This window comes from Elaeis guineensis, chromosome 3 (genome assembly GCF_000442705.2).
Source record: "Elaeis guineensis isolate ETL-2024a chromosome 3, EG11, whole genome shotgun sequence".
Lineage (NCBI taxonomy): Eukaryota > Viridiplantae > Streptophyta > Magnoliopsida > Arecales > Arecaceae > Elaeis > Elaeis guineensis.
Window position 1 is genome coordinate 84,135,594 of NC_025995.2, and position 11,016 is coordinate 84,146,609.

Below are 11,016 nucleotides of genomic sequence, written 5' to 3' on the forward strand. Positions count from 1 at the left end.
AAAGATTTACAATTACGTGATATAGTTATCATGATAGGGAAAAACAAGGAAGAACATTTATGTAAAATATTTTAGATTATAATAAACATAATCAATAATGATGATGGTGATGATGACAATGGTCATGGCCCATTTATATTGAAACAATGTGTTATTGTTGGTTCTAATAACATCATAATATTTGTAATAACAAGTTTTGAATCATGCATAAAGTTGTATTATGAATGAATATAATTTTTCTACAAGACATACAAAAGTAAATTCTAGTATTTCCCACGAAACCTATAGAATATGTATATGCCCTCACTTTTATTCTAGAAAATGAGTATTTTGCTTGAAAAAAAATTATTTATTTATCAAATTTGAAAGAAGGTGTTACAAAATTACTTCAATACCTCTCTAGCCTCTAAGATATCTAATATTTTAACCTTAAAATATCAAGATTAATTTTTTTAGCTAATTGAATTCTTTAAAAGTTAAATTTATTTTCATATTAGTATTACAAACTAATGCTCCATAATACTACTATTTGGATTAAGAAAAGAAAATGAGTAAAATAGTTAAATTTCTCTATTGTGATAGAAAAATAACAAGTAAAGAAGAAATAAGATAAATATAAAAAAGTTAATTCCCTCCAAAGTCATTACTTTTCTCTTCAAAAGAGAAATAACTCAAAAAAGAGATACCAAAATACTCATAATATATGATTTTTTTATTACTCATTCATCCCCAAACCAATTGATTCAAATAAATTTCTTTTATTTTCTCTTTTACATAGAAATTTAAGGGAGAGAGTTATTTTCAATTTTCTTCTCTTCTATTATTTTCTCTCCTCCTATTCTCTTATTTTCTCTTCTCTCCATTATCCAAACAAGGCACGGATGGATCGAAGGGGATGGCAATGGAAAGGATAATTAAATAGCTAATTGCCTAAATTCTTAGCTTTTTAAACCATATTTTAGTAAAATTATAATTTGAGATAGACTTAAGATAAAAAATATTTTTATCGGATCTTATCCTATATCAAAAGCTTCAATATATACTCTTCTTTTCCATCTAATGCGGTGCATTTAAAAGCTCCATAAATAGTGAATTGAGATTAGTAAAGATAATTTATAAAGTTGGCTATGATAAGATAGCCTTCTATTGTTCTTTGAAATATTGTGATATTTATCTAGTTCTTCTCTATCCACTTTAATTTTATAATATTTTAATCTATTTTCATAGACCTATTTACAAACATGGATCATCTATTAGTTTTTAAGTATCGTTTATGAGATTTTTTGTCACATATGCATATCCATCACAATATATATTAGAATAATAGACATTCCATTGTTTATTTTTATAAGTGGTGATCGACAATAATTTGTAGTTTTTTATATTTTTGGTATTTATATTTATCATGTCAACCAATCTAAAGATTCCTTTTCCTTCGTTTGGATTTTGATTCTTCAAATTACCTTACATGAAATAGGATAAAAAAATCTACATTTATCTCTAGAATTAAACTAAAAATATCAAAATTTAAAAAAGAATAAATCCGAATAGGGTGTGCATTCGGTTTTTTCGGTTCAAACCGAACCAAAGTTCTGAAAAATCAAACTTTCAAATTTATATTTTATAAAATCAAAATCGAATCAAAGTAGTATAAAATTGAACAAACCAAATCGAAATAATTTTGGTTCGGCTCAGTTCGGTAATTCGATTTTGGACTTTTCTATGTTGGGCTTTTAATTTTGGTTTGGATTTTTAATTTTGATTTGATTCAAGTAATACTTAGACTACATCTAAATATTAAATCGAAGGAGATTAGATAATTTTGATTTTCGGTTAATCAAAGTTATCAAATTAAATATAAAAGATCGGATCGATTAAAAATTTCGATTCAATTTTAAATCAAAATCAAAATTTTGAAAAAAAAATCGAATCAAATATCAAAATAATTAACGGTTCGGTTCAGTTTTTGGTTAACCGAACCGCAGACCCCTATATCCAATTCAAAGGATTTTTTGGACAATGAGTGGAATGTATGGTTGCATTACTCGTCTTCTATCTCTCTTAAATCATCTATACAATGTTTCAAAACATATTTCTATCATCAAATTGCAGCATTTTTTATCATAAGGGGATTGCATTTTGCATGCGTAAAAGATTTGATTGGTTGCTAGAGCTTCTTCAGTATCTTTAGACAAAGTCAAGCCCAAAATTGATACACGCATGTCCGTGTGTACTTAAAACAACTTTGAACCAATAAATATTGGCAACGTAATGTCTCCCTCTTATGCTCCCGAGACTAGATGGAAGCAGCAGCAAACTGGTTGAATCATGGGTGAATTGATCCACTTTGGAGCCCAAGTTGACCAAGCCTAAACCCAGCCCAAACTCTATTGACCAAGAAAATTCTAGCCCAGTCTAATCCAGCGGGCCAAAAACGTTTCTCCCGGCCTGTCCAAAGTAGAGCCAGAGAGGTCAAACCAGACAAGCCCCGCTCTCGATCTTTGGCAGCCACATCAGGTCGCCTAAACCTTATCTTTTTGCTGAGCCACGCGTGGTCTTCAGAGGCCAAGCGGTTCTCTCCTTCCCTTCGTTCTTCATGAGAAAACAGACAAAGCCTAGCTTTTTTTAATCTCAAAGAAGCTTTCTTAATCATTTAATCATTGTAATTAACAATAATGTTTGTTCCTCCTAATGAAACATTACTTCATCCATTGGTTCCAAGAGAGGAAGGAAACTAACTGTAGCAATTGGAAGACAACCAATTCTTTCACAACCATGGAACAGATGCAATACATGGAAGATAGATTAGGCAGTGGTCAACCGATCACCATCAACTCCCATATAAGACCGGGGAACTGGTCAGTGACTGGATGGTTAACTTGCAGCATTTTCTGTATCATTAGTCTTTTATACAAAGTTAGACATCTCGAATTGAACAAGTCTTAAGCTTCTAGGCTTTGCAAGGACTGGAAGGTACTTCAATACCATTCTTCCAAGTCACTCGTTGACCCATTGAATGGTGCAACTTGTAACAAGAATAAGTTGAGGATGATGACATTGAATGAATTATTCTCGGCTTTTCCCACCTGCAGGAAGACCAGAGCAGCCCATAGATTTGTCCCTGTTGCAAAAGCGGTTATTCTCAACTGTTTATCTTTCTGCCACAAGAATCCAAAAACCTTAAGCAATCAGCAATCCCCAGCGGTTTCTGGTAATATGTAGTGCCTTCTAGAATAAGGTTGTGGTGTCCCACTCGTCATATTTTTCTCAGGAACATGATGACCACTAAAGCCAATATGGAATAAGTTTCAAGTGGATAAAATAGCCAAGATGGCCTCATCTCAACTCCAATTCCCTTGAGATTCAGGACACCCAAAGTATAGCAACATATTCCTTCTAGTGCGCTCACCTCCATACTTCATTCGTTTCCTAGGTAGAAGAAACTTTGAGGGAGATCTTGAGAAAACATGGGAGGAAATCGGACGGTGGGCGTCGGCATGGACTACTCTGCGTCGAGCAAAGCGGCGGTCCGGTGGGCCATCGATAACTTGGTCGGCAGCGGCGATCGCATCGTTGTGATCCATGTGCAGTCCGGCAAGTCTGATCGTGCACAGAAGCAGCTGTGGGAGGACTCGGGATCACGTCTCTGCCATCAACTTCTTTCTTGGCCTATCCAAGCTTGCAAGTTTGGGAATTCTTGTGGGTGTTCCTAACATCTATCTTAAAATTATTGCAGCCTTGATTCCTCTTGATGAGTTTAGAGAGATGAACTTACCAAAGCAGTATGGGATCAATCCGGATAGGGAGGTGCTGGATATCCTAGACACTGCATCCAAGACTAAGCAGGTAATAGCTTACATCTTTTCTTCTTTTACTATTTTAGATTTGGCTGCTAATGGGTCAAGTTGGATTGGGATCAGTTTTCAAAGAACATGTATCTACCAACAAGAAAAAAAGAACATGCCAATTTGGGTTTATGTTTTAGATCCATTCCAGCTCTCGTAAAAATTAGGTTTTGGCAGATGAAAACAAACAATTTCATTAGATTGCATCAGATCTGAAATCAGAAACTGTAGGTTTCCTCTCAGATGCCCATAAAGATATCCGCTAGTCCTTTAGTGGATATCTTAGCCAACATATGCCTATAGAAAATAATATTTTATGGTAAGATTGGAAGAAATAATTAGTCATAAAAATGTTAAAATAATAAACAACTTTTATGGACAACTAGAAAATAGTGGAGCCTAAGTTTTTATTCATGGTCAGGGTGAGGCTATGCGCCTACCAGATAGTCTTCGCTATAGACGAAATTTCAGGGTGATCAGACCTTTTCATTTTATCTTATAGCAAAAGTAGTAGAACTCTAATACTATGTGAATTTAGTTAGAATCAAAAAAACATAAAACTAAAGTTTAGTCAAGCAACTCATAGTTAAGTTTATTGAGTATAAAATTAAAGAACATCTGAAATATTTTCAAGCAACTCATACTTACAGTTAATCGAACATACTGATTGCTACCTAAATATTGTGTTGATCACAGACTTAAAAAGTAATAATTGTTCCTAAGTCCATGAGTTTGATCTATGCCTTTAAAAAAAAAAAAAAAAATCAGAACTGGTGATGCCATTTTGTTGATTGGAAACAGGTGATAGTGGTCTCCAAGATTTATTGGGGTGATCCAAGGGAGAAGCTCTGTGATGCAGTGGAGGACCTAAAACTAGACTCACTTGTAGTTGGAAGCAGGGGCTTAGGATCCTTTAAAAGGTCTATCCTAATTTGCCATTCATTCTTTTTTTTTTTTTTCTTTCCTTTTCTTTTTTTTTTTTCTTTTGAGAAATAACCACTTATTTCTTTATTTGACTATCTTCTACTGAAAAAAAGCATCTATTCTAAAAGCTATAGTGGGAATTGGATGCAGATTGTTGCTTGGAAGTGTTAGCAGCTATGTGGTGTCCAATGCCTCTTGCCCGGTCACAGTGGTGAAGGGAACACCCATGTCTAAGGCCTAGGAAGGGATTTGTGCAGAAGACTTGAATGTTATTATAATCATATTACTGTGGTTATCCAAATAGCAGTACTTTATATTACTGTGAGGTGCTGAATTTTATTGGCTTATTCATGTTGTGTTTATCAGACTTTTATACGTTAGGCATGTTTAGTTGTGACTTTATGGTAAGGTCCGTTCTTTGTTATCCTTTTATGTTTATTTTATCACCTCATTGAAGTTGCTGCATTTGTTATTACTAGATGGAGAAGATTAACTGTGTATGATGGATATAATGTTTTCTTTTCTTTTTATTTGCATGTTTGCTGGTGAATGAGAAGTGCCCAACATTTTTTCCCTGAAGTACTTTATGTTGGAAGCTGTTTGAGAAATTATGCTAAATTGCTAATAACTGCATACAAAAAATTAAACTTTATAGATAACTAGAATACATAATGCAAGAGATAAAATTGAAGGTGCACCCAAAGCAGGATGTGTAAGCACACTACCTTATGAATGAATTTCGCACTCTTATATTAGTGTATAATGAGATCGTCCCCAAGGTATAACGAACTCAGCTCGCTCTGAAACTTAACATCACATCTGGAGGTTTGATCCAAAGAACTTGTTCAGCCTAGAAAGAGAGAGAGAGAGAGAGAGAGAGAGAGAGAGAGAGAGAGAAGATCTTAGAATAGAAGAAGCACCGGCAATGGCAAACTAACTTACTCGAACAAGATCGTTCCATAGAGATCTCTTTTTCTAGATCTTTATTTAGGAATACAATCTTCATATTTATTTGATAAATAATTAGTTTATTGACAAAAGCAATGACAAGAAGAGTTCTTAAAATTGTGATTCTAGGTACAAAAAAAAGGATATCAAAATAGCCTAGGCCTTTCTTTTAGTTATAACCATTAGCTATTAATATTTCGCACATGGATAAGATATACAAGATATTGGTCCTTATCAATTACTTGAACAACAAAAACCAATGTGTCTTGCAATATCAATGGATACATTCTAAATATATATTGGCTAAATTTTTTAATCTTTCTATTCTTTCATTAATTTTTTATTATTAAATATTATAATTCAAGTATAAATTTATGTTTATCTTTTCTATTTTACTAGCTGATATTTTGATACCCTATTGGATCAAAGGAGATCTTAGAATATCTTAGGGGTTAAACCTTGTAAAGGTGATTTCACATACAAACAAATTTCCAACAATTTAATATAGGGTGAGACTTGGGGGCTACTTGATATTGCTACCTCTTGTAAACTGCACTCATATTTTTGATGTCTTTAATTGCTGATACATGACTCTGTTTTCTGAAATTCTATCGCCATTGTTTTCTTGGTCAGGTTCAAAAGAGAGTAAACAAAAGGGGAGCACAATGCTTCCAAGTCTCGAGACTATATGCAATAAGAAAATCTGGGTATAAGGAAGCATTTGATGCATTACATAGGTAATATTGCTATGGTAATATGATTGCAGAGAAAATATGATTATCTGATAAAATAACAGAGAATCCTATATTACAGTGTTTGGTATGTGCAGTAATATTATTGTAAAATAATAGGGAATCCTACATTGCAGTATTTGGTATACAATTTAGATTACATGAAATATAAACTAATTTTTTCAAAGTACCCACATCCTTGCTTTTTGATTATTGTCTATTTCTAGAGGAACAACTTAATTTCGGGACCAACCATTTTCGGTGATATCACTAGCTGGAATCACTCATTATGTTTTCTTTTTATTTTTACTAATTGTGGCTACCCATAATTTATTTAATATAGATTTAAAATTATTTTGATGGGGATATTTTAGTTCTGAAGTTATCTTGTTGCAGGATTATACGATTATATGTAATTATATAGCCACCCCCTTCTAGACAATCAGATTATCTTTTTTTGAAGTAATATTGTATTACATATAATGCAGCATTATTATCTGTAAAAATGGTGAAACCAACGATGTAATCCGATTATCTGTTATAAAATTATATGTAATTCTGTCAAAATTATATGCTGTCAAATACCTCCTAAGTCTATTCAGATACCCGCAAAATAAATCCATAAATTATAAGAAGTTAATCAAAACCAGCCCCCAGTGACTTTACTATATATCAAACCAATTAATTTATGAAGCCTAAGATGCCTGTACTCAAAAGCTGTGCTTTGTCATGCGGGTAATCCCTAGACGAGGATTTCAATGGTGGCTCTTTTCACCAAAAGGCGACTTTTGGATGGCACAAAACCTTTGCAACTAAGCATACATGTTGTTTTATACAATAATATCCCTAGGACAATAACACCATTCTTGGAAACGGGACTCAAACACCTAAACTCATGACTGATTTCCAGAAGGGGCAGTTGGTACGTCACTCGGGTTGCCACGATGGAACCATACTATATCACGGATGTTACATGCTCGAATAAAGCTAGAGAAAAACAGCACTCAAGTATTATGCAATAATAAATATCTTATTCTAAATTCGGCAACGCAGCGCCGATAACTAGCCAGTATGCCAATCCTTCGCGCCCATCCCTGATATCTTCTTCCCCGCTTTGCGCATCGCAGGGCGAATAGGCAGCATATGCTCAGGGGCCAACGGCTATATTTTGGGTCCCCAAATTCCAAAACGAGAACGTAACCGAAAGATTTCAAAATCCTTCTCACTCAGTCTTGTTTAAAAGGCCGCTGCTCTACATTTAAACTCCCTCTAAACCGCGGAGAAATTAAAAAGTTTCCCTTTTTTTCTCTCTAGCCCCTCTCTGTTTCCTCCTCACACCCCGAACCCTAAACCACTCGTTTCTTTGAAATCTTGGAGCTTTGGGAGGAAGTATCTCTGCCGCATCTCTCTCTCTTCAGGTGTTCATCTCAAATCCTTCTGTCTTTCTTGTTATTTTTATTTAAATTTGATTCTTAGTGAGGTTTGTTTCCATGGGTTCTTTCTGATTTCTTCTTGAGTTTCGATCCCTGTTCTCTGATCGGGGTTTCTTTAACCTTTATTCTTGATAGTCTCTCGCTGAAACGGTTTCGGCGGAACAATTCTTTCCAAATTTGGAGTCAGATTCAGGTATTTTATTTGAGTTTCTTTGATTTTTCCAGATCTATCCAAGTCAGACCCTGTAGGCATCTGGAGATTTTGGGTATGCTCCGTAAAATGCCATTCGTCATTTTTTTTTCTTTTCTTTTTATTCAATTGTTTCAGCAATTTGATTCACTTGGCGATTTCGGTTGATTTCAGTGAATTTTCTTTTACCAAATTTATGTATCTGGCCATTGGAGTTTCCAACGGCATTGGTTTTTTGTTTCAGTAATTTAATCCATTTATCCATCTGGTTTGTACGATTTTATCCAAGTTTTCAACAATCTGATTCATTTTACCGTTTGAATTATCAATGCTCATCAATTTCTTGAGATGACGCTCCGCTTTCATGGCGATTTTGAATGATTATTCCTCCAGGGTGGGTATCAAGAGCTGTTTCGAAGATGAATGATCTCATGACAAGGTCTTTCATGAGTTATGTTGAACTCAAGAAGCAGGCGCTGAAGGACTTGGAGGCCGACCCCATCCTCGACCTCGAGACAGGAGGGCTCAGCTGTGCCGAAGACCAGAACCTCTCCTTCTTCTTTGTAGAGATTGGAGCCATCCAGTGTGACATGGAGGACATCTCCAGCCTCCTACTTGACCTGCAGTTCCTGAATGAAGAGACCAAGTCGGCTCACAGTGCCAAGGTCCTCCGGGGGCTGAGGGACCGAATGGACTCCGATGTGGTATCCGTCCTTCGCAAGGCCAAGATCATCAAAGCGAGGCTCGAAGCTCTCGACCGATCCAACATTGCCAATCGTGGCTTATCGGCTCGCTTTGGAGAAGGAAGTCCTGTTGACCGGACTAGGATTTCAGTCACCAATGGTCTGAGAACCAAGCTCAGGGAAATGATGAATGGGTTTCAGTCATTAAGAGAGCGGATACTCGCCGAGCACAAAGAAGCCCTGAAGAGGAAGTACTTCAATGCTACAGGAGAAGTGGCAACAGAGGAGGTGATAGAGAAGATGCTCTCAGGTGGCAGCCAGGTTGGGTTGTTGGACAAGAAAGGTGAAGTGGACTTGGAGATCATGGAGAGGCAGAAGGCTGTAAGTGATATACAGAGGAGCTTGATGCAACTGCATCAGGTCTTTCTAGATATGGCAATCATGGTGGAGGTGCAGGGGGAGCAGTTAAATGACATCGAGGAGAATGTCGTCCGTGCGAAAGACTACATAAGTGGTGGAACTGATAGCCTCATCTCTGCCAATGCTTTGAGGAAGAGGAACAGGAAGTGCACATATTGCGTTTGGGCCTTGGTGCTGATTGTCTTAGCCGTTTGTCTGATTCCGATCCTCGATGGCTTTTAGACACTCATTGACAAACTTGGAGTATTTCTTTGTGAAACTGAGAACAGTGTTATTGTTGATGCTTGTATACGTCTCTAATCTTCTGGTTTAGTTGGTATATTTCCAAGAATTGGTTGTCGTTACTTTTGTTTAGTCATATTCTAATGGTCCTTTTTGGAGAAATCTAATAACTGGGAGAACAATTGGTGGAAATTGAATTGGAGATCTGGTCTGCAGGCTTGATGTTTTTCTACAAAGAATGCAGTTTTTTCCTCACCTGTTTTACCGGGCATACATTGTACGTTTTTTTTCTCACAGCTCACAGTTTTCATAGCCAAACTATTTTTGCACTGTGGGATAGTGTGGCCTTAAGAGGTAGAGGCCTCTGGCGTGGCAGCTTGATCTGAAGGATTGTCATTCTTTTTCTGTTCTGGGATTTTTACATATCTATTCTCAGTTTACGAAGTCTCCAGCATTAATTGTTACAGGATGCTGTTAAATGATACTGGTTTAATGGTTTTGGCTTTTGTTTTAGATGTCAATGGAGACCAAGTCTATATCTGGTGTTGGAACTGCATGTAGGCTTATTTAACAAACCTATGTTCTCGACTTTACATGGCAGTAGTGCCTACAGTGGGGATCAGTCATTTCTGGTTCTCCGTATTAACACCTAATTACTCCATAGTACAAATTGGGCAATAAGGTGTCAAAAGAACTTTAGTCTGCATAACTTATGCAGCCGATGTTGGTATATTTTATATAGCAATCATGCCTGTATTTTGTGTTATGTTGTTCCAAGGCACTGATTTCATTCATCTTTTTGTCATTTTAAGACACTGGTTTTGTGACATAGTCTCAAATATTTTCTGTAGAGTACAATGTCCATATTAATGTTGCAGTCAGTAATCATCCTTCTTCTTTCATCTATTCTATATAAAAAATAAACTCCTGCCGAATATCTGGCATTAGTATCTAGTGAGCAAGATATCATCCAAATTGGTTCCTCATAAGCTCTCAAAACCAAAGGATTTCTATCATGCATCCATGCAGTGTTCAAGAAGCACATTGAGATCAGCAAGCATGTTAATTTCATGTCTCTGCCATTTTCATTATTAACATTCTGTTTCATGAGCCAATTTGTTTCATTCAGTATCATAGATGACTGTTACAAACTAACTCATACGCATGCAAAGGATGAATGGCTATCACCATTGCCTTTATATAATATTTATTAGATATGGCTGTAAAATGAGGATCTGCTTTAGCTTGACAAAAACATGGATTTTGATATCTTAAAGAAAGTAAAAAAGGGGAGATAAACCCAAACCAGCCTTTTCTGTTGCTCAACCTAAACAATGTGTTCGTTCCTTACTGATGCTCCAGTCTCATTTTACATTGTCCAAATGATCAAACCCACTAGGAAGTTATGTTTTTCGGAGATTAAAAAAAATTCGAAGAAAAGGAAACTTATTTGGGAAAAATAATATCACTAGAGAAATTTCATAAGTAGGTGCAATTGTAAAAAAAAGCTAGGAAGAATGCCTAACATCTCTGAATATGCTATTGGAGTAAGTTTTATAGATTTCCCTCTTGTAATCATCACAATGATCATTGTGGAAATAAAGCTTAAGTAATCACTAA

General features: G+C 35.6%; 2 protein-coding genes across 6 annotated transcripts; both read left to right on the forward strand.

Annotated features, from left to right (window-relative positions):
- The first annotated feature begins 3,332 nt into the window (after positions 1-3,332).
- On the forward strand, positions 3,333-5,193 carry LOC140856485 (universal stress protein PHOS32-like). Its single transcript, XM_073253879.1, has 4 exons — positions 3,333-3,642; positions 3,737-3,846; positions 4,647-4,765; positions 4,920-5,193. The coding sequence occupies exons 1-4, from the start codon at positions 3,468-3,470 to the stop codon at positions 5,008-5,010; spliced, it is 495 nt and encodes a 164-aa protein (XP_073109980.1). The 5' UTR covers positions 3,333-3,467; the 3' UTR covers positions 5,011-5,193.
- A 145-nt stretch (positions 5,194-5,338) lies between these two features.
- Positions 5,339-10,188, forward strand: LOC140850814 (syntaxin-112-like). Of its 5 annotated transcripts, none has more exons than XM_073253878.1 (3): positions 5,339-6,454; positions 8,107-8,147; positions 8,465-10,188. In XM_073253878.1, exon 3 carries the CDS (start codon positions 8,491-8,493, stop codon positions 9,394-9,396), a length of 906 nt encoding a protein of 301 aa, XP_073109979.1. In that variant the 5' UTR covers positions 5,339-6,454; positions 8,107-8,147; positions 8,465-8,490; the 3' UTR covers positions 9,397-10,188. The 5 variants fall into 5 exon arrangements, with proteins under 5 accessions (XP_073109979.1, XP_073109975.1, XP_073109976.1 ...); XM_073253875.1 differs by lacking the exon at positions 5,339-6,454 and adding an exon at positions 6,784-7,866 and having other exon boundaries at positions 8,017-8,147; XM_073253877.1 differs by lacking the exons at positions 5,339-6,454; positions 8,107-8,147 and adding exons at positions 6,784-7,866; positions 8,017-8,074.
- Positions 10,189-11,016: the final 828 nt, after the last annotated feature.

Coding starts and splice junctions, on each gene's coding strand:
- LOC140856485 (XM_073253879.1), top strand. CDS start 3,468: ATGGGAGGAAATCGGACGGTGGGCGTCGGCATGGACTACTCTGCGTCG. Junction 3,847..4,646: donor CTGCATCCAAGACTAAGCAG/GTAATAGCTTAC, acceptor GATTGGAAACAG/GTGATAGTGGTCTCCAAGAT. Junction 4,766..4,919: donor GGCTTAGGATCCTTTAAAAG/GTCTATCCTAAT, acceptor AATTGGATGCAG/ATTGTTGCTTGGAAGTGTTA.